This window comes from Vicugna pacos, chromosome 11, assembly GCF_048564905.1.
Source record: "Vicugna pacos chromosome 11, VicPac4, whole genome shotgun sequence".
In the NCBI taxonomy this organism is placed as follows: Eukaryota; Metazoa; Chordata; class Mammalia; order Artiodactyla; family Camelidae; genus Vicugna; species Vicugna pacos.
Window position 1 is genome coordinate 101213192 of NC_132997.1, and position 20632 is coordinate 101233823.

The 20632-nt window shown below is 63.7% G+C and overlaps 2 protein-coding genes across 8 annotated transcripts in view; one reads left to right on the forward strand and one right to left on the reverse strand.

The window, feature by feature from the left end:
* The first annotated feature begins 371 nt into the window (after nucleotides 1–371).
* Nucleotides 372–15283, forward strand: DPYSL4 (dihydropyrimidinase like 4). The gene is made up of 14 exons (XM_072972138.1): nucleotides 372–543; nucleotides 4093–4181; nucleotides 4735–4919; nucleotides 6760–6924; nucleotides 7819–7880; nucleotides 7971–8051; nucleotides 9319–9387; nucleotides 9697–9817; nucleotides 10208–10364; nucleotides 10619–10760; nucleotides 11433–11603; nucleotides 11846–12025; nucleotides 13612–13777; nucleotides 14458–15283. The coding sequence occupies exons 1-14, from the start codon at nucleotides 505–507 to the stop codon at nucleotides 14547–14549; spliced, it is 1719 nt and encodes a 572-aa protein (XP_072828239.1). The 5' UTR covers nucleotides 372–504; the 3' UTR covers nucleotides 14550–15283.
* A 1506-nt stretch (nucleotides 15284–16789) lies between these two features.
* STK32C (serine/threonine kinase 32C) overlaps nucleotides 16790–20632 on the reverse strand; it is an 85585-nt gene continuing 81742 nt past the window's right edge. For all 7 annotated transcript variants that reach the window (XM_072972140.1, XM_072972143.1, XM_072972142.1 and 4 more), the window contains 2 exons: nucleotides 18425–18492; nucleotides 16790–17471 (listed from right to left, as the gene is read on the reverse strand). In XM_072972140.1, the coding sequence (XP_072828241.1) occupies nucleotides 17339–17471; nucleotides 18425–18492 (201 nt within the window). In that variant the 3' untranslated portion in view covers nucleotides 16790–17338. The remainder of the gene's footprint in view (nucleotides 17472–18424; nucleotides 18493–20632) is intronic.

Consider the following 20632-nt stretch of genomic DNA (forward strand, 5'->3'; position numbering starts at 1 on the left):
CTCGGGTCACCAAGGGGCTGGTGGTGGATCCGTGGCTGGCCAGGGGCGAAGAGGGGCCTGGCACGACGTTGCTGGACCTCTCCCACCCTCCTTCCTGGTTGCAAACTCCGCACATATACTGGTCATGACCTTCTGCAACCCTCTCCCCCTTCCCGTCCAGCACGCGTTTGCGTCGCGGTCCTCGTGGGGCCAGGCCCTTGGCCGCAGCTCACTCGTAGGGCTGGGGTAAGGGGACCATTGCAGAGCCCGGACGGGGCGGGGCTTGAAAACAGGAGCAGCTGCGGGTCGGGGGCGGGGCTGAGCCGGGGGCGGGGCCGGTAACGGAGCCGCGCGGCCCAGCGCGCTCCCACTCAGACGCCCGGCGCCCCCACGTACACGCCTGGGCTCTGCGCGTCCCCTGCGCGGCCCAGCTCCTGCACCCCCTACCGAGGACCCCCAGGCCCGCCCCGCCTGAGCCAGGCCGCGCGGGCCGACCGAGCCGGCGGCGCCGGCCGGAGGAGCAAGATGTCTTTTCAGGGCAAGAAGAGCATCCCCCGGATCACGGTGAGCTCCGCTCCCGGCAGCCACTCCGCGCCCCCTGCCCACTGCCTCAGGCCGGACCTGGCCTCCAGGCTGCGGGGAGGTCCCTCCCGGCCTCGCGCCTGCCCCCTGCCCGCGAGGTCCAGCCCCCATGCTTGGCCCTGTCCCAGGGCTGTCCCTTTCCCCCGGCTCCTTCCCGCGCTCCCGCGAGCGCCGCGCTGCACCGCCTTACAGATCCCGCGCACAGGCCCAGGCTCAGGCCCTGCCGGCTTGGCCGGACCTCCTCTGCGCCAGGGGAGGGCGCGGAGCCCGGGGGTTGAGGGCGGGTGCGGGGAAGACCTGCTTGCTAAAGCACAGGCGTGCCTCCCTGCCCGCGGTGGCCGGCCTCTCTGGGAGCTCTTCTTAAGGATTGGCGGGCGCTGCGGCCCTTTGTTGGCACCGCCAGCCCAGCCTCCTTTGGCCTCGAGGCGCAGAGATGCCTTTCCCCGCGCAGCCCGCCGGCCATCCGCCCCCTAGACCGCGCCGCCGCCGCGCCGGGAGTTCTTTGTCCGAGACAAAGCAGCTCAGCCCGGCCGCTCGGCCCGGAGCCCCTGGCGGCGCGAATCCCTCCGTGGAGCCGGGGTTCGGAGTTCCCCGGAGAGATGAGCGCTCACTAGCCGCTGAGCAGGCGCCTCGGCAGCCCTGCTCTCGGGCGGACCCCCTCCAACACCCACACGCACGGGTCGGGGAGGTTGACCGTCCGCCCTGCGCGGCCAGGAAACAAAGCTGGCCCCTCCAGGCAGCCCGGAGCCCAGCCGAGGGAGGGAAGCGAGAGCCTGGCGCCAACTGGACCGTGCCTGGGAGCCCGCGGATTCAAACCTAACTCTGCACTTTGCCTCAGCGGGAGGGCGATGGGGTCCGTGGGATTTCTGGCCCACTTCCCTACACACTTAGGAAGAAAGGAGCCCCCTCCTCTGCGTACCGCAGGGGGTCATGCCTCAAGGCTGGCCCAGGGTCCACCCTCATGCAGGAAGCCCTCCAGGTGCAGGGGGGGAGATGATCCCATCTCAGGTGGGTCAGACACAAGTCGGCTGGTTTAGAGGAACTTCCACCCCATCTCTGCTGTATTTCCTTCTTGGTTCCAACACTCCCCTCCACGAGGCTCCCAGATTCTGAATCCAGGTGTCTGAAAACTGGGGGTGGGGCGTGGGGCTTGAACAGGGGACCACAGTCTCTTCCTGCCCAAAGCCTTCTTATTCCTCTTTTTGGACTTTGAGCATGAGTTGGTCCACTGGTGGGGGGGGTGTCAAAGTGGGGACACTGTGGGGTGGAGGGGAGGAGGCAGGCAGGATCTGGCTTAGAAGATGGGCAAGATGGCTCACTGTGAGTGCCAGTCAGGGCTGGGCCTAGGGCCCAGCCAGCCCCAGGGCACTGGGCTGTGAGGCTCTGTGGGATCCAGCGGGGAGAGGCCCAGGCCGCTGGGTCGGGCCTCCTTGTAGACCAGGAGTCAGCAGACTTGCACAGTGGCTCACACAGTGTGTATTTTCAGCTTTGTGGGCCATACTGTTTCTGGTGCAACTATTCAGCTCTGAGGAAGAGCAGTCCTAGGTGGCATGGAAATGAACGGGTGTGACTGCTCCAGTAGAATTTTAACTATGGACATTGAAATGTGAACTTCATATAATTTTTATGAGTCTTGAAATACTCTTCTTTTGATATCTTTCAGCCAGTATGATATGCAAGCTATTCTTGACTCCAGGCTGTACAGGGACTGGTCGAGGGCTGTGTTTGGCCTGTGGCACAGTTGGCCACCCTTTGGTAGACTGTGGGGTGGTGGTTTTACCTTTAGTCAGTAGAAATCTGAGAATTCAGTCCAAAACGTTAGATGTTGATAAGAACAGAGAATGATGTCATAAGACTCATAAGCAGTGAATTATTTATCATCTCGGCAGCCTCTTCAAGTTCTGCTAAGTGCACTGCACAGTTTGATTCTCTTGGCATCAAGCTGATAGTGTGTGGCATGCCAGAGCCCCTGGCTAGATCCCTGGCCTGGCCTCGGGGTGGGCACCTGGGGGCCAGCCCCCCTGTGAAGTCAGCGGTCACTCCTGTCTGGTCGAGTCCCAGGGAGCAGTGAGGCTCAGGCAGGGTCACAGAAGGAGATGTCTGCAAGGCTGGGTTCTTGCCCACGTCCCTCTGCGTGTGGCTGTTCTGCTCCCTTTCCTGTTTCTCTCCATCTTTCTCCCCTGGGGTCAGACCATCGCCCCGGACGACCAGGCAGGTTTCTGCTACTGGCACCCACTCTGCCTCACTCCTCCCCTCCCAGACCATTAGAAGTGGGTTTATGGCTGCAGAGCGAAGGTCAGCAGCTGCCCGGGGCCGCAGCTTCCTGTGTGGAGGTGCCCTGCAGAGCTGTCCTCACTGGCTGACGCTTTGTTCACCCACTCAGGCTGCCTCCAGGCAGCACCAGAACCTGCGGTCACCCCAGTGTCTTCCTGGCCCTGCACCCCATGGCCTGTCCATCAGCCTGAACTGCCTGATGCCCAGCCTCTCTGGAGTCTGCCACATTGGTCCCATGGCCCTGGCCCCGGCCCCGGGCCCTCATCTCACCAGAGCTCCATCAGAAACCACTCTAGCGATGGCCCTGTTTCCATCCTAGAACAGTCTACTTGCTACACAGGCCAGCGTGATCTCTTTAACATCACACTATGCTTAAACCCCAACTTAACGCCCCCCGCAGTGGCAGCCCATCGTCTCCCCAAACCCAGCAAGTCCCAGCCCACCTGCCTCCCCTCAGAAGGTTTGGGTCCCCAGTTTCCTCTCATGCCCTAAATCAGCCAGGCTCTTTCCTGCCTCAGGGCCTTTGCACGAACTGCTCCCTGGCCTGGAGCGCTGTGTCAGCCCAGTGTTAGCCCCTCAAACAGGCCCTTCTTTGTCTGTGAGGCAACTGTGCCTCATCTCCCATCACCCTGTCCAGTCACCCCATTTGTGCTCTTGTGTTTGTCACAGTCTCTGACAGCCAGTGTGTGCTTTCTCCTCACAGTCTGTCACCCTCCAGGGTAGGACCCTGCCTCCCAGCACCATTTTAGGCCACAGAGATTCTGGTACAAACCCAGCCTAGCTGTCAGCTGGAGCTGCCTCAGTGTGGGTGGACAAGGAGGGCAGAGCCTCCAGGCCAGCAGGACGTGTAAGACGCTGTCCATCTTCCCCCTCGGCCTGGGCTTTGTGAATTGGGTGACACGCGTGAAGATGTGAACATGATCCATTTCACTGCTGCTCACATGGATGTGGGCTTGGCCTTGGCGAAGCGGGAAGCTTCCTGGTTCATTGATCCCTGTGCCTTTGGCAAGCCCAGACTGCCTGACCCTTTGGTGCAGGGCGTGTACAGGGCCTGTGGGCAGCCGCCCGCGAAAGCCACTGCCCCAGGGCAGCCTCTGCCCCTCTAGGGGTGGCAAACTGTACAGGCCCTGTGCTGGATTTCACACACACAGTTGTGCCCGAACGTTTCAGTCCTGATTCCAGAATAAAGGTTGTACCAACGGTGCTGTTGGGTCACTCAGTGTGGAGGAAACTTACCCATCTCTCTGTTTCTAACAGAGTGACCGCCTTCTGATCCGAGGTGGGAGGATCGTCAATGATGACCAGTCCTTTCACGCGGATCTCTATGTGGAGGACGGTTTGATAAAGTAAGTTTCTGCCTCAGCTGTCTTCACAGGTCAAACGCGTGCACACTGACCCCACACTCACCCAAGTCCACTTCCAGGTGAGATCCACGTGGGTGCTTGTTTTCTTTCCCAAAACCTCATTCCCTGGAAACAGCTCCCCCCAGCTGAGCCTGCAGTGAGGGCTGAGAGCAGGACAGTGGCTTCCTTGTTCGTTGTCACAGCCTCAGTACGACTGGGGCCACAGTAGGTGCTTAATACACACTGACAGACCACACCTGTTGGCTTCTCTGCTTGTATCTGTCGAGCAGCTGCAGCCTCTGGTCAGTAAAGCAGCAAGTGGACACGTAAGTGGACACACAGGGCCGGGTCCCCGTGTTGACCGTCCCAAGCCGCTGAGAGGCTGTCTCACTCGCTGACAGTCTCCAGGGGCCGGGCCACTCATGTCTTGGCCGTACTGCCCTTTCCCTCAAGGACAGGAGCCCGAGTGCGAGCTGCCCAGTGCCGCAGCGTGGCCAGGGGGCCATTCAGGCTCGATCCAGGCTCCTCCTAACAGGGAGCTCTCTGTTGCTTTCAGACAAATTGGAGAAAACCTCATCGTCCCTGGGGGCATCAAAACCATCGATGCCCACGGCCTGATGGTCCTGCCAGGTGGAGTCGACGTCCACACGAGGTTGCAGATGCCAGTCATGGGCATGACCCCAGCTGACGACTTCTGCCAGGGGACCAAGGCAGCCCTAGCAGGAGGGACCACCATGATACGTGAGTGTCTCCCGTGGGCGAGCATCCTCCCACACCCCGGTCCTATGGCCCAGGTGTCACAGGGAGAACCTTGCCCAATGGTGTCCACTCAGATCTGTTTCTCTTTGCCACGCCTCGCTCCAGGGCTCCTCGAGTGTCTGCTCATTAGACCTGTTCCTCATTCTGAGTCATGCTGCCTTGGCCAGCTCTGGAATGCTCCTGGGATTTCCACAGGAGCAGATGGATGTGTGCCCAGGAATTTATTATTTCCTGGGGAGCTAGCAGCTGGCCAAGGACTAGGTTTGGACAACCCAGGTGCCTCGGAGAAGTGCAGGGGTTGTGTTGCCTGAAATGTCAGACACCTTTACCCCCAAACCTCATACGTCTGAGGCTGATTTGCAGAAACTTCCTCCCCTGTCAAGAAGAGCTAAAGACAGAGGCTGTGTTTTGGGGAGAAGGATGACAAAAATACTGTTATCCTATCAATAACCCCAGAGGTACGGTTTTTTTGGTGCCGGCTCTGTGCCAGGCTCGAGCACGGCCTAACCTGCTTCTGCTCGAAAAACGCTCTGAACTCAGCAGAGAAGCCCCAGGGAACAGCCTACAAGGTGAATTCACTTGCCCACCAGGAACTTGCTCGTGGTCAGCTCGGGCCAGGACGAGCCACCAGCACACAGCCCCTTCTCCCGCGGGCTTGAGTGCCATCAGCCCAGCAGTGCCAAGTACAGATACCTGGTCTGACGGACCCAGTGGAGCCCTGGCTGCACCACAGCCCTGCTGTGTGACTTCAGGCAACTCCACACACTCTCCTGCTCTGTCAGGCAGGAGGAAGTGGCTGCCCTCCCTGGAGGCAGCGCACGTCGTTGCCTTGCTGTGCTCAGCACGTGGTGAATGCCGTCACTGCTGCCGCCGGGAAGGGCTGCTCTGGGGGCTCCGTGCTACTTCACGAGTGACATTTAGGCATTGCAAAATCACGACCCAGTGTGGCTTACTGAACTCTGAAGTTGGGGGGGCACAACAATGGTCCACCTTCTAGTTTGACTAAGGAGATGCGTCATGTCAGACCCTTGGTCCTGCCTACCACTGGGGGCCCAGGCCGAGCAGGACGTATTTGTGGTTATGCCACCCACTCCTGCCAGTGCTGAGGCAAGTCGGCAGGTGTCATGTGAGGACAGACAGAGATGCTGCAGCCCCAGGCTGGAGCTGTGACCCCCCACAGGGCGGGGCCCTGGATTGGCCATCTGAGCTGTGGGATGCAGGCGGGCCTGCGTGAGGGTGTGCTGGAGGAAGGCATGGCATTTACCGGTAACCTCAGGATGAGTGTGCCTTCCCATCAGCAGCTCCATTCTGAATTCTTTCCCTGCACCTGGCAGATGCCGCAGGTGGTGTTTGGACATTGGATGTGAGGTTGCCAGCAGAGTGGCAGGACAGTGCAGTGGCCACGTGCACCCCCAGTTTCCCCGGGGATTGGGTAGCACTGTTCAAGGGGTGTGCGGTCAGTGAGGCACGAGGGAAATCAGTCCCGAGCACCGTTTGGGCAGGGTCACAGGTCCAGCACCACGGACAGCGGCGCCTCCCCTCCCCGTCCAGCCAGGCCTGTGTTGAAGGTTAAGGCCCTTAACTGGCACTGTCTCTTTGGGGTGTTTCCATCAGGAAGTGAGGACCTCCTCTTTCCGCCCTTTGGCCACAAGTAAGGCAGGTCCACAGCAGCCCCAGCCCCACTCAAGGTGCGAAGCCTCTCCTCTGCTTTCCTCAAACACATTCCCTGGTCCCCTGGAATAGGAAACCGCTCTCCCCCGGAGACCCAGGTGGTTCCCCGTGGCCGGGGTGGGGGCTCCGCTGACCATGCCGTCCCCCACAGTGGACCACGTGTTCCCTGACGTGGGCGTGAGCCTGCTGGCCGCCTACGAGCAGTGGCGGGAGCGCGCGGACAGCGGGGCCTGCTGTGACTACTCCCTGCACGTGGACCTTCCGCGCTGGCACGAGAGCATCAGGGAGGAGCTGGAGGCGCTGGTCAAGGACAAGGGTGAGCGGGGCTGCGGCTGAGTCGGGGCGGCTGCAGGGCCTGGGCTCTTCCGGCCTCGGGTGGGCTCTTGTCCATCTGACCCAGGGCGGGTGGCCGGGAACTAGGGGCAGTTGGACAAGAGCAATTTGAGGGCCTAGTCTACCCCACAAGGGTCTGGACTGAGAGGTCACCTGTGTCCTGTGTCTGGGGGTGCGTCCTGTGGCCGTTCTCCTTACAAGAGGACAGCCAGTCACAGCTGCCACCGGGGCCCACTTGTTCCTCAGCCCTGGGTGAGGGAAAGGTGCTCTGCGTCTCCCTAGCACCTGAAGACCCCTTAGAAGGAGAATGGCTTAGCCCCGCTGACCCCATCGCTGCCTCTGCTGAAATAGGACTGTTTATAAACACGGCTTAATTTTTTTTTTAAATCAAAAGTCCTGAATCTAAAACCACACCAGAGTTTATAGTGGACTTGATAGAAGTTAGATGGGTGTCATAACTGATCCCTGGTGATCAACTTCGAACGTGGTTGTAGCTTCCAGCCAGGAGGCGGAGGGAGGGTCAGGGCCTACGTGGGCTGGGAGGCCAGGACGGGCACGTGCTGGCCGCGGGGTGGGGGGAGGGGCCTGAGGAGAGTCTGTTGGGGGTGTGAGGGGCTAATGATGGTGCAGGAGTCGGGGGCCATGGGGGCGTTAGTGAGGGGCTGTGAGGGGTCTGACCTGCGCTTCCCAACGGGGAACAATTGGTTCTTGACCCCAGAGCACAGGAGCAAGGGGGCTGGGCTGATTCCATCCCCTGTTCCTGCTGGTCAGGAGGGCCGAGGGCCCGAGGGCTGCCTACTGGCTGGTGAGCACCTCCCTGCTCCCAGGGAGGGCCACCACCCACCGCCCCTCTGAGACCCTCCTGCCTCCCCTCCAGGCGTGAACTCCTTCCTGGTCTTCATGGCGTACAAGGACAGGTACCAGTGCACAGACGGCCAGGTAAGGCCGGGTGCCGGGAGGGGGACAAGCAGGCATCTCGGGCTGCTGCCGGGAGACGTGGCCCCACGTGCCGGGCGCCTCTCTCCCTAGATGTACGAGATCTTCAGCGTCATCCGGGACCTGGGAGCCGTGGCCCAAGTGCATGCAGAGAATGGGGACATCGTGGAGGAGGTGCGGGCGATCACTCGGGCGTGAGCGCTGATCCCGAGAACCTGAGGGAGGGAGCCTTGAACCTGAGCCAGTAGATAGCTTCCCAGGTCAAAGGGCGTTAGGGAGCCCGGGGGCTTTGGCCATAGTAGGTTTTTCCATGATTATCACACTTCTTATCATAAATGCCCCCAAACCAAAGTGCGGCCGCGTGGAGGATCCTGAGGCCAGGGTTCCCGTGTCCTCCGCCCCCTGGGCTGAGGCCCCTCCGCAGCTGTTCCTTCTGCCCACGTGCGCATGGGCTGGGTTGGTGGTCCTGTCCTCGGTCACAGCCCTCCCAACTCCCACCTTCCCTGCGGCCCAGAACTGTGGGAGGGGCGCTTTCGGCCTCTGCCCTCACTCTTTGTTTTCCTGTCAGCTCCAGCGCCCACGGGTGCAGGCGAGGCGGGGCCCCAGGGAGGTTCCGGGATTCCTGGGGGGTCACACACACACAGCACACTTCCCTGACATTCGAGACCCACAGAGAGGCTTCCTGGAACAGGTCAGGCTCTGCCCCAACCCGCGATCAACAGGAAGGTGGAGACAGCCAGGGAGGGGCGCCTGGGGTTCAGGGCATGGGCGCTGCCTGTGACTCCAGGGCCCGAGGCCGCGGAACGTCGAGGGTCAAGCTCAGCATACAGGACCGTGGGCAGAGTGCCGGCGGGGACACCCCACGGTGCTGGGGGGGGGTTCTGCTCCCACACTCTCCACACCGAAGCTCGTTTCCACTAGAGGGGCTGAGGCCCAGGCCCTTGGGACGAGGGAGCCAGCGGAGGAAGCAGCCCCCACCCCTAACTGCAGACCCCCACATCACCCCAGACATGCAGCCACTGGGGAGACACAGGGCAGCGAGGCTGGGGGGTCTCGTCCCCTCCCTCAGGGACCTGCGGCCTTGGGCCAGGTCTTCCCCTCTGCAAGCCCTGTCCCCTCACCCATAATTTAGGGAGCTGGAGTCACTCCCCTTCCAGGTCACCCCTCTGCTCCATTCTGAGTTCTCTGTGGTTGGTGACTCTGGGGGCCTGGAAGTCAGGGCTCATCTTGGGGAACAGGACTCACATGAGAGGTCAGGAGGTCAGGGGTCACCTGAGAGGTCAGGGCCCAGGGCTCATCTTGGAGTTCAGGCCTCACGTAAGAGGTCAGGAGTCAGGACCCCTCTGGGGGAGCCATGGTCCTGGGCCGTGGACTTCGCGCCCAGGCGAGGCCCTTGGGCCCTGCTCCCCGGCTGGAACGAGGTACTCCGGTGTGTGTTTAGGAGCAGAAGCGGCTGCTGGAGCTCGGCGTCACCGGCCCTGAGGGCCACGTGCTCAGCCACCCCGAGGAGGTAGGAGTGACCTGCTCGGAGCGCTCCCCACACCAGGGGTGGGAGCTGGCCCCTTGGCCCGGGCAGGGCTGTCATCCTGCTGCCCTCACCTGGGAGGTGTGAGTCAGACCCCCCCACCCCCGCTGTGACCCTGAGGCCTTTCTGCGAGGCTAGACGACCCTGGGTCTGGTGGGTCAGCCAGATTCTGGGCACCGAGCCCCGGCTGAGGGCCTCACCCGCCCCGGGTGCCCCTTCTGGGCCCCAGGGCCACACCCACCCCCCGTCAGGGGCCCCAGGGCCCTTGTGGAGCCTGAGCACCCTGGTCCCCAGGTGGAGGCTGAGGCCGTGTACCGCGCCGTCACCATCGCCAAGCAGGCCAACTGTCCCCTGTACGTCACCAAGGTCATGAGCAAGAGCGCGGCCGACGTGGTGGCCCGAGCCAAGCGCAGAGGTGAGCGTGGCAGGTGGGGTGCTGGGGTCAGCCCAGTCCTCAGCCTCCCAGGGCCCGGCTGGCTGGACCAAGGCCGTGTGCCCTCTGCCCCGGAGGCCCAGGTAGGAGGCGGTGGGTCAGTGAGAGAGTCCACGCATGCAGGCATGTCCAGGCATGGTGGGCAGTCAGCTGGCGGTGTCTCTCTGCAGGCCCCCTGCAGGGGTGTGAGGGCGCGGGTACAGAGGACCCACTGTGGGAGCCCCGGGCCGGGTGTCCCGGAAGCAGGGGATGAGCCATCCAGGGACGGGAAGCAGAGGGGCAGTTGGGGCGTGAGCAGCACCGTGCTGAGGCCTGGCCCTGCTGGGGTCTGGGCGCACATGGGCCGCGGTGCCTCTCACTGCCTCACCGCAGGGGTGGTTGTGTTTGGGGAGCCCATCACCGCCAGCCTGGGCACCGACGGCTCGCACTACTGGAGCAAGAACTGGGCCAAGGCCGCGGCCTTCGTCACATCGCCCCCTATCAACCCGGACCCCACCACGGCAGACCACCTCACCTCCCTGCTGTCCAGGTAGGGAGCTGCCCCTGCGGCCCCAGTGCCCTGACCCCTGCCGCTTGCAGCTCCAGGCCTCTCCCATTCAGAGAATCCACACCGATGTCCTTGCCCTCCAGTGCCCTGCACTCAGGCCCCAGCGCTGCCCTCTCTGACAGCCTCTGGCCCCCATGGGCCGTGTGGCCCGGGTTCGGGGTAGAGTGGAGCCAACAGGGCCTTTGCCAGTCAGGAAGGACAGGCCCCTGGGCTCCTCTGACCCTGGCTTTCCTCAGCGGGGACCTGCAGGTGACGGGCAGTGCCCACTGCACCTTCACCACTGCCCAGAAGGCTGTCGGCAAGGACAACTTCACACTCATCCCCGAGGGCACCAACGGCATTGAAGAGCGCATGTCCGTGGTCTGGGAGAAATGCGTGGTGGGTGCAGAAGTAGGGGCATGGGGTCCCCTCCACACTGGAATTCTGCCCGTTCATCAGAAAGGGAGGTCACTTGACCAGTGAATTCACTGAGTGGAGCAGAGTTTGGAGTGGGTGGGCCCCAGGGTGTCGCACCCTGCCCTCCATCCAGGGCTCCTCAGACATTTGTTTCTGGTCCCCCTGGAAAAGACCCCACAACGATGGGGTCCTAACATGGCCCTGGGGGAGCAGGGTCCCTGCCCCAGTAGAATTACACTCTGGGACGTCATGGTCTCCCCAGAAGGCCTGCCATTTCCTCAGACGTCCATCTCACTTGGAGGGCCCTACCTGGGGGCCTCTGTCTGCATCCCCCAACCTTGGCCCTGAGTCCTTCCTGAGGCCCTGACCCTGGTTCCTGGCCACCCCAGGGGGACTGTCATGTCCCTCAGGAACACGGACATCTTTGTGGAAATGTCCGCGTTGACTTGCCTGCTTAGTGAGCAGCCTCGTGCCCAGGAAGGACCAGACCCGCAGGCGTCACTGAGATGGACCCGTCGACTCGCAGGCAGCGGGTTCTGATGCTGCCCGAGGCCTGGGGGACAGGGACCGCCTCCACACCAGAGCCCCAAGAGCAGCCCCACGTGGGGTCACCCAGGCCCTCCCTCCCCTCACCCAGGCCTTCTTGCTTCCCAGGCCTCGGGTAAGATGGACGAGAATGAGTTCGTCGCCGTGACCAGTACGAATGCTGCCAAAATCTTTAACTTCTACCCACGGAAGGGGCGGGTGGCTGTGGGCTCTGATGCTGACCTGGTTATATGGAACCCCAGGGCCACGAAAATCATCTCTGCCAAGAACCACAACCTGGTGAGAGACGCAGGTTCCATGTGGGGTCAGGCTGGGGTCCGGCTGGGAGCCACGGCGCTCCTGGGCAGGGGCAGCGGGGCGGGGAGGGCGCTGGGCGGGGCCTGCCCCGGCCGAGGGAAGGCTCCACAGGAACCCGCGGGGCTCCTGAGAACACGGCTTCCTCCTGAATCCCGCCCAGCCTGCGGGGTCCGAGAACGTGAGGACGCGGGCCAGCCCCGGGCTGAGGGCTACTGTCTCCCCAGAACGTGGAGTACAACGCCTTTGAAGGTGTTGAGTGCCGGGGAGTCCCCACGGTGGTCATCAGCCAGGGCCGGGTGGTGATGGAGGACGGGGCCCTATTCGTCACCCCCGGGGCTGGCCGCTTCATCCCCCGGAAGACCTTCCCGGACTTTGTCTACAAGAGGATAAAGGCTCGCAACAGGGTAAGGCATGAGCTGGGCAGGCGGGCAGGCGTGGAGCTTTCGGGGCTCCCCTGGGTCTGCCGACGGCCTTGGGCAGGAAAACACAGCGGCCCCACTGCTCCCGGCCGTGCTTAGCAGCGTTTTGCCTGCTGCATTACCAGGCAGCCCGTGTGGCCGTAGATAGCATGGGAGCGAGGCACATAAAGACCCCTAGTAGCCCCTCGCCAGGCCGACGTCCACTAAACCTGGCGGAGGCCTCCCGGGAGAGCCCGTGAGCAGGCGCGCACCTTGGTACAGTCAGCACTGAGGACGTGTGCTTTGCAGCGGCGCCTCTGAACTTGGAAGTGGGGAGCCCTTCTTCCCATGAGGGTTTGGCCAGCTGCCCGATGCCTCTGACAGGTGCCTGGGTGTCGCCCGGACCCTGTGCAGCAGGGGCGGCGAGTCAGGCACGAGCACACTCGTGCACACGCGGTTACTGTGCACACCGGTTTGCTTTTCCCAGCCCTGTTTCCAGTTTTCTAGGGTATCTGAACTGGAGGTGACGAGGGGTGGCTTTCGGGACAGGCTGTGAGCGGGTCCTGGGGGCCAGGCGTGCGTGGGTTTCTCCCTGGGAGAGTGGAGTCTGTCCTAACCAGACCCCGCTGCTCAGGCTGGCAGGGCCCTCGTGGCTGCCTCCTCAGGTCTGACCTGGGAGTGCTCCAGGGTTTGAGCAGGGCGAGAGGCAGGGGCCAGGGCCGAGGGCTGGGCACCCCGGCCGAGGGGAGAGGTCCAGGGCCCCCGTGGGCGCCGGCCACAGGCAGCTCTGTGAGGTGGCCGACCAGCCCGTGCGCAGCCACCGCACAGAGCAGGCAGAGGGGACCAGCTCATCACACACCCGGGGTGGTGGGGCCGGGTGCACACCCAGGTCCTCAGACTCCACACCCCACGCTCGCTCCTGCCTGTGCCCCCGCCCCGCTGGGACTCCCGGCTGAGGGCAGGGTCAGGTCAGGACCCCAGGGGCGGGCTCAGGCCTAAGGTCGTGAGTGTGAACCACGAACCCCAGGGTGCTGCCAGCTGGAAACAAGAATTTCTGAAGGTTTTACTTCAACCCTCGGACAGTTCATCTGTCATGGGGGGCAACCCCCCAGGAAAGGGTGTCTGACTTTGGGGGCCATTCGTGGAGGACAGGGCCCGGGGCTTCCTGGGGACAGAGCGGGGCCTGCGTGGGGGCCGCGTGGAGACCGCGGGGCAGTGGGCGCTCAGGGGGCAGTGACTGCTGGGCCACTTTTTGATCCCAGAATGAGGCCTCCTCTGCTGGGCCTCCCGTCTGAGCAGCTCCTCCTGCTCAGGGCGCTGCTGCCCAGTTTGGGGGGGGGGGTGTGCGGGAAGGTGTGCCCACACTCGTGCAGGGGGAGGGGTGTGTCCATGTGTGTAGGAGGGAGCAGGGAGGTGCGTGTCCACACGGGTAGGAGGGAGGCGGAGGGAGGTGTGTGTCTGCACTTGGGGGACGCCCACATTAGGCGTCCAGCTGCGAGGGGAGCAGGCCAGGCCCTCTTCTTCCCGGGACCCCCGTCCTCCGCTGAGGGCCAGCCCAGCGCCCCCTCACGCCCAGCCCCCTCGGCCCACAGCTGGCGGAGATCCACGGAGTGCCCCGAGGCCTCTACGACGGGCCGGTCCACGAGGTGATGGTGCCCACCAAGCCGGGGGGCGGCGCCCAGGCCCGTGCAACCTGCCCCGGGAAGATCTCAGTCCCGCCTGTTCGCAACCTGCACCAGTCGGGGTTCAGCCTGTCTGGTGAGTTGAACCTGGGGGTGCCCAGCCTCTGTGGGACTCAAGGACCCCACGGAGTCCAGCCTCCCCGCCCTCGGGGCCCCAGCCCCAGGGCTGCGTGTGAGGCGCGTGAGGAAGGGGTCTGGGTCCGTGGGGGCTCTGGTGGGTGGGCTTTGCGTGCAGCCGCCAGGCTCGGGCCTCTGGTCAGGGTCTTGGCTGTGCTCCCAGCATGCTGAGGGGCACAGATTCTAAGGGAAGCACTGAGCACCCAGGTCTCGCTGCAAACCAGAGCCAGACCCTCCTCCATCTCCCCAGCCCCTGGGTGGAGGCCAACCCACCCCCGATGTCCTGTCTCCTCCCTCTCTGGGAGGTGACGGCAGTCCCTGCTCCCCTCCTGGGGACGTAGGGCCAGGGCCAGATCCTCTTTGAAATGCAGTGTCGTCTTAAAGGCTAGGGTAGCCCTGGGCCATCAGGGGTCCCATGCGGGGCAAGACCCCCAGGAGGGACGGACAGGACGCACCTGGCCTGTGCTCCTCTGGACAGGCTTCTTGGAGGTTCCACCTTGACCTCCAGTCTCTGGCCTCAGCCATGGCCGTCGGGGAGCGTGTGGGGAGTGGGGGCTCTGCAGTCCTGGGCTCAGGATGCGGCCAGCCTGTCTGTGTCCCCTCCCCGAGCTGCCGCTTCCACCCCCGCCATTTCCCCAGGATCTCAGGCCGATGACCACATCGCCCGACGCACGGCTCAGAAGATCATGGCGCCGCCCGGCGGGCGTTCCAACATCACCTCGCTGTCCTAGGTGCCGCGGGCCGGCGCGTGGGTGCTGCCCTGGGGGCCAGGCCCCCTCCCCGCCCCCGTCACTGTCCCTCCGTTGAACCTACTTTCAAAGGTGCTTGGCCTTACCTTCCCCTCCCCAGAAACAGTCCTCCTGGGGTCCCAGTCCTGTCACAAGGAGCCCCCACAGGACAGGCTGAGCTGGGGGGTTACTCTGCCAGGGCGAGGGGACAGCTCAGGTGGCCCTGAGCCCAGGTGCTGGGGCTTCGGGATCCCGGGGCGGCTGGGCCAGGCCGAAAGGCTGCGGGTGCAGTGCCCTTGTCCCCGACACGAGTCACTGCCCCTCAAAGCCCCCAGCCCTTCCTCCTGCTCCCGGATGGAGGAGCAGCCTGTCCCCGCTGTCCGCCCCGCGCAGGGAGGCGTGCCCCCCTCCCCGCCCCCACTGGAGCTGCCGTGACTTCAGGGACCTGCCAGGAACAGTGTAGGGCAGCCTCCGGCGGGACTTCCGCAGACTCGTCTGCACACCTCCCAGGACCAAACCTCTGCTTCCATAGGGCCCGTCTCCAGGGAACCTTAGGACCCTTTGGCTAAGATGCATTTCTTCACTATTAAGTGTGCATTCCAGTAGTTTATTAGAGCAACAGTTTTGTGTGGTGAGGACACCTGGAGCCAGGAACCCGCATGCCACCCGCAGCCCAGCGGCCTCACCGGCGCTGTGCCTGAGTCCCACGTGAATCAGGTCGATTAAAGGCATCTGGGCTGGAAGCCGCTGGCGTGTGGAGAGCCCTGACTTCTCTGCCCCTACGCCGTCCCCCGGGGGTTCAAGCATGGGACCCTGGGGAACACCCTGCAGCCCCCAGACCTGTCTTCGTGCGCCTTCGAAGCTGGACTTGCAACCACAGGCAGGGCTGTGCTTGGCCTCCGGGCTGGGGCCGGGGCAGGGCTGGGTCTGAGCTGTGGGGAAGGGCCTTGCCTCTCAGCGAAGGGGGCCCAGGCCTGCAGGTCAGAGACAGCCAGACATTCAGAGGGAGCGGACCGGCAGGGAGGCCCCCCACCCACATTCTGACCCAGCAGGCCGGGGGCAGCACAGGGCCTGGGGCGCTCCCACAGCCAGCGGGTGGCAGCGGAGGAGGTGGGGCCTGGGTCCTGCCCCCTTAAGGCAGAGTGGCCCAAGTTCTGATCCAGACCCCTGGACTGTGCTGCCCCAGAACCTTCCAGAAGATGGAGCTGCTGGCCTCAGCCCCATTCTCAAATGTGTGCCTGTTCTGTGCCCCAGGTGTGGGGCACTCCCAGGGTGCAGTCTTCGCCCCAAGAGCATGGGGAAGGGTCGAGGTCAGCACCCCCACCAGGCGTCCATTCCCAGTGGTGACGGGGGGCGGTCCAAGCCGTGTCCTCTGGGGGAGCACAGACAGCCCTGCCTTTGCATCCAGGCCTCTCACGTGCTACGCTGGACCAGGGCAGCCCCCTGGAGAAGGTCTGTCCTGGGGCTCTGCCGCGTTCCTGGGGGCTCCCTCTGGCTCAGATTGCTGGTCAGTGTCACCTCAGAGCCAGCTTCCTGGGGCTCCACTGAGGCCACTGCCCACTGTGCCCGCGTGCACCCCACTGGAAGACAGGACGGCTGGGAGCCACACCCACATCCCTGCCACTGACTCGGGGACAGCCATGCTGTCCCCAGGATCTCAAAAACGCACACTGGGATGTACACGTTTACACAGAGCCCCACGCCTCCCCCCACCCAGTTCCTGCCTCTGACGTCACCAGAGGCCCAGAACTTTCTCTGGGGGTCAGTGCACCCGCGGTGCCGTGCAGCCCTGGCTTCCCTGGTGCACCTGGGCCCTGTGTCCCCCGAGTGGGCTTGCAGGGCGTGCTTCCGACTTTAACTCCCTGCGCCCAGGTGGGGGGCAGTGGACGTTCAGCTCTGCCAGCTCCTCCTCCCTCAGCACAACCCAGGCGTTTTACCAACACCTTGGCCCTGCCACCGCCACCGCAGGTCCTGCCCCAGGTTCCCCGCCCAGCTCTGCCTCCCCCTTAACCCTTCAGTGGCCTTAGGGCTTCGGGGGCAGGAGACAGGCAACCCCGCCAAGGCCAACAACCAGGCTCCAAGGCCCTGCCCTGGAAGGAGCCGCCCCGGCGCCCGGACAGACGTCCTCTGCGAAGCCGCAGGCACAGAGCGTGCAAGCCCCCGACACCAAGCGGCCCTCGTGTGGGGACCCTCAGAGGCGGGAAGTGTACAGAGCGCGGCAGAAATCACCAGAGCAGTCTGGGTCTCTAGAAAACATTCTTCACACCCACGACCCTCCCCACTTCGAAGTACAAGAAGCCGGCGGACCCTGGGCCGCCCCACGGCTCCGGGCAGCAGGCTCACGACGGCGGGCAGCTGACAGCGGGGACGCGGGCCATGGACAGCTGACAGGTGGCTGGAGACCAGAGCGCCTGTCCCACCACGCGGCCCACGCAGCGGCCACCAGGAGAGTCCAGGCAGGCAGCCACATGCCCCCTCCACCGTGACAGGTGACTGGAGCGGCCTGTGGCGCCCACCCTCCTTGCCCACCGCTCTCAGCCGCACCAACAGCCTCTTGTCACCATGTGCCACTGAGAGCCGGGGCAGGCTCAGCGGTCAGACTGCGCCCGTGAAAATATGGCCAGGGAGCAGCGGAAGCCCCTGGCCTGGGCCTGTGTTTGGATGCACCAGGCTCCTCGGCTGGGAAAGTCCACGCTGGGCCTTGCCCACTGCCCGCCGCCTGCCGTCCAGTCCCTCTGGAGGCCTTGAGTCTCCAACGTGACCTGAGTTACCTCCACGGGCTGGGGGGCTGCCTAGCCGCTCCCAGCCGAGGGGCAGATGGAGCCGCACACGGGCAGGGCGGGGCGCACCCCCTCGCCGCCTGCTGCCTCGCTGGGCTCGGGCGCAGGCCGGGTCTCACTCACGGGGTCCTGGCTCCTCTTCAGCCTGGTGGGGGGACACAGGGAGGGGCTTCATGCAGCCTCACCGGCAGCCCCAGACACTGCTCTCTGGCCCAGGACCTGTCCCTTAGGACCACACGCCGGGCATCTCTGACTGAGCCACGCTGGCACAGCAGGGAGCTGAGAGTGAAAGGGGCCAGCCGAGGGTGTGCAGGCACATGGGCCGTTCAGCCCAGCACCCTCTGTCTGGCCATCTGTGGCCCTTGGGCTGGGAGCTGCGGGGCTGGTGAGTCTCAGTCCCTTTCCAGCCAGAAGCCACAAGGAGACCTAGTTTAAGTGCAGGTTCTCTGGGTTGGCAATTTGGAACAAAACTTTCCAAAGAGCTTGGCCAAGTCTTGTTATGACCCAGGCCTCTGACCTCTAGGATGGTGTCCAGTGTCCGCACATCTTGGTCACCAAGGCAAAACAGAGCACCTGCTCTCCTCCCAGGCCAGAGCTCAGAGTCACCTCCTCCAGGAAGCCCTCTGCGCCTCCCCCTGCCTCCCCTCCCCTGGGGCCCCACAGCACTGGGACTCCTCCCTCCACCGTGGCACGTGTCTTAGCTATCTATGGCCTGTCACCTCCCTGTCAGCCAGCTGTGCGCTTTCTGCCCCACGATCCCTGGCACTCGTAAAGGTTTGCTGAATGACTGAGTGAGGGATGAGAGTTGATGTGACTGCAGGGGCCGCCCAGGAGGTCAAGTGCCTCAGCGGGGCAGGCCACCAAGTGTCGCCCAGGAGACTCCGGCCATTGGCTGAAAGTGCCCAAGTTCAGAACAGAACGCTCCCAAGGAGCCCCTCCCCACAAGCCTGAACAGGGACCTCCCACGGCCGCCACTCCCCGGGGAGGGCAGGGGTCAGGGGCCCCAGCCCCGCCGATGCCATGTGGCTGCTGAGAAAATGCCAGCCCAACCCCTGAACTCCCCTGTGCCCTCGTTGCCGCCCCCACGCACACACTCACTTTTCTCTGTTAAAAATCACAAAGTCCTGCTGGATTGCATCAAGGCAGTCCTGAAGGTAGTCATTCTCCTGTTAGCCAGAAAGACACAGAAATGAGTGTAGTGGATGCCACCAGGTTTCCTCGCGTCCCTCAGGTGGGCTCTGGGGCATCCCTGGTCTGCTTCTCCATGGCCTTCTGAGAAGCTTGCCTTTGGGCTCTTGGGGAACTCTGCCCTCAGGCAGCTGGAGCCCAAGGGAGTCTGCACCTCCCAGTGACCTTAGCCTCTGACAGAACAATGCCCTGGCTCAGAAGCCCGGCCCCTGCCTCAGGGTGGATGCTGTCTGGGCCGCAATGTCTGCAGAACCAGGCTGGTCTGGAAGTCATACATCCCATGGCTCCCTCTGGGTCCTCCCGGTCACTTGTCCTTGGTGCACAAATCCCATCTCAGGGTCTGCTTCCGGGAAGCTAAGGAGGTCGGTGGTGCCCTGGGTTCACGCTCCTGTTCTCTGTCACGACACGGTCAGAAAGAGCCTTGTTCGCCCAGACATCCAGGTCACCCACCACGCTGACAGCAGGAAGTTAATCCGATCGATGAGCAGGAGGTGGCAAGTCCTCAGAGGCCCTGGTCAGACACTTCCCAGGGTGGGGAGAGAAATCCTACAAGGAGCCAAGAGCCTGCTCTACTGGAGCGTTGTCTAGGGGTCTGGTGATACGGGTTGTGCCGGGACCCCCCCCTCCAATGCAAAGAGGAGCCATGTGACCCAGCACCTCTTCCACAGAAGCAGCACAGGCTGCGGCAGGCTTATGTGGGTCTTGGAGGAGGCTCTTTCCCCCTCTGACGACTGCCTGGCGCCCCGGACATCACGAGGGCTTCCACTCGGGCTGGCGGGTCATGACTGTTCCCAGCCGTGGGTGGCTCTGAGGATGGGTCTGCCTGCCCCGTCTGTGGTTCCCTCCCGTCTCCTCGCACGTGTGCACAGCCTGTGCCAGGCGGCACCCCCGGGGAGACTTGAGGGGACCTCTCTGCAGATCTCCGGAGCCGTCTCTCCTCTCTGCTACCTGCCTGGCACCTTGTCCCCGCCACCGCGGAGTCCCTGTCAGGGCAGGGGTAGCGGACCTGACTCATCAAGAAGGGGTGGGGCTTCTGCACCAAAACCGCCAGGTAAGTCACGTGGCCGCCACCTTCCCTGGCTCAGTGTGGATGCTAGGTGCACACGTGCACAAGCTCCAGCCTGCGGAGGTCCCGCGACCAGAGGCTCAGGCCACTCAGGGGCAAGGGGCAAGGTCATGCTGGGAGGTGAGCCCCTGAGACATGGAGACCAAAGGGGGTGCAGGGCGAGGGTGAGGAGGCATGAGAGTGGGAACGGCCCTGGGGGGCTGCCGAGGGCAGGGCTGCGGCTCACCCCACTACCCTTTCTCACCAGGTTCTCCCAGGACGAGAGGGGGTCTGAGTGGACCATGTGAACCCCGAGACGCGCCCCACGGCCCCTCCTCTTTCTGAGCCCCACGGTGTGCTATTGGCAGGGGGCCCTAAACTGTGCCTGTGCGCCCCGTGCAGCCCTGGGGCACGTCCCTCTGACGGCACACCCCCGTGGCCCAGGGGAAAACGCCGTCCCTCTGGGCCCCTCACTGACACCTGCTGGGTGCGCGGCAGGAAGGCCCCGCTCCCTGAGGATGGAGCCCACGCGCAGAGTGCCTGTTCTGGGTGCACCTCTGAGTAAACCCTCGTACATAACCCTCAGGGAAGACGTTCCCGGGCCTCTGTCAGCGCTGACGCCCACAGCATCTGGCCCCAGATGTCACCCCACGTGGGAAGTGACAAAGGGCTTGGGCATGGAGACCAGGCTCCAGTCCCCAACTTTGTTGCAAACAACCTGCTGAGCAGTGATTCCCAAACCTGTCAAATTCCCTGGACGTGCACGGGGCCCGGAGAGTGGGCCAGTCTCACCAAGAACAGGCTGGAGGACTCACACTTCCTGACCCGGAACTCACGAGAGCTCCCTAGTCACCAGGGCGGCATGGACCAGCGGGTCAGGCATTCACGTTCAGATCAGTGGGACAGTAAATAAACCCCTCCGTTCATGGTCAATTAATTTCTGAAAATGACGCCGAGCAATTCAGGGGAGGAAATAAGAGCCCTTTCAACAAACAGCACCTGGAACACTGCACGTCCACGCGCAAAAGCATCAGGTTGGACCCCCACCTGACACCACCCACAAAACTCACAGC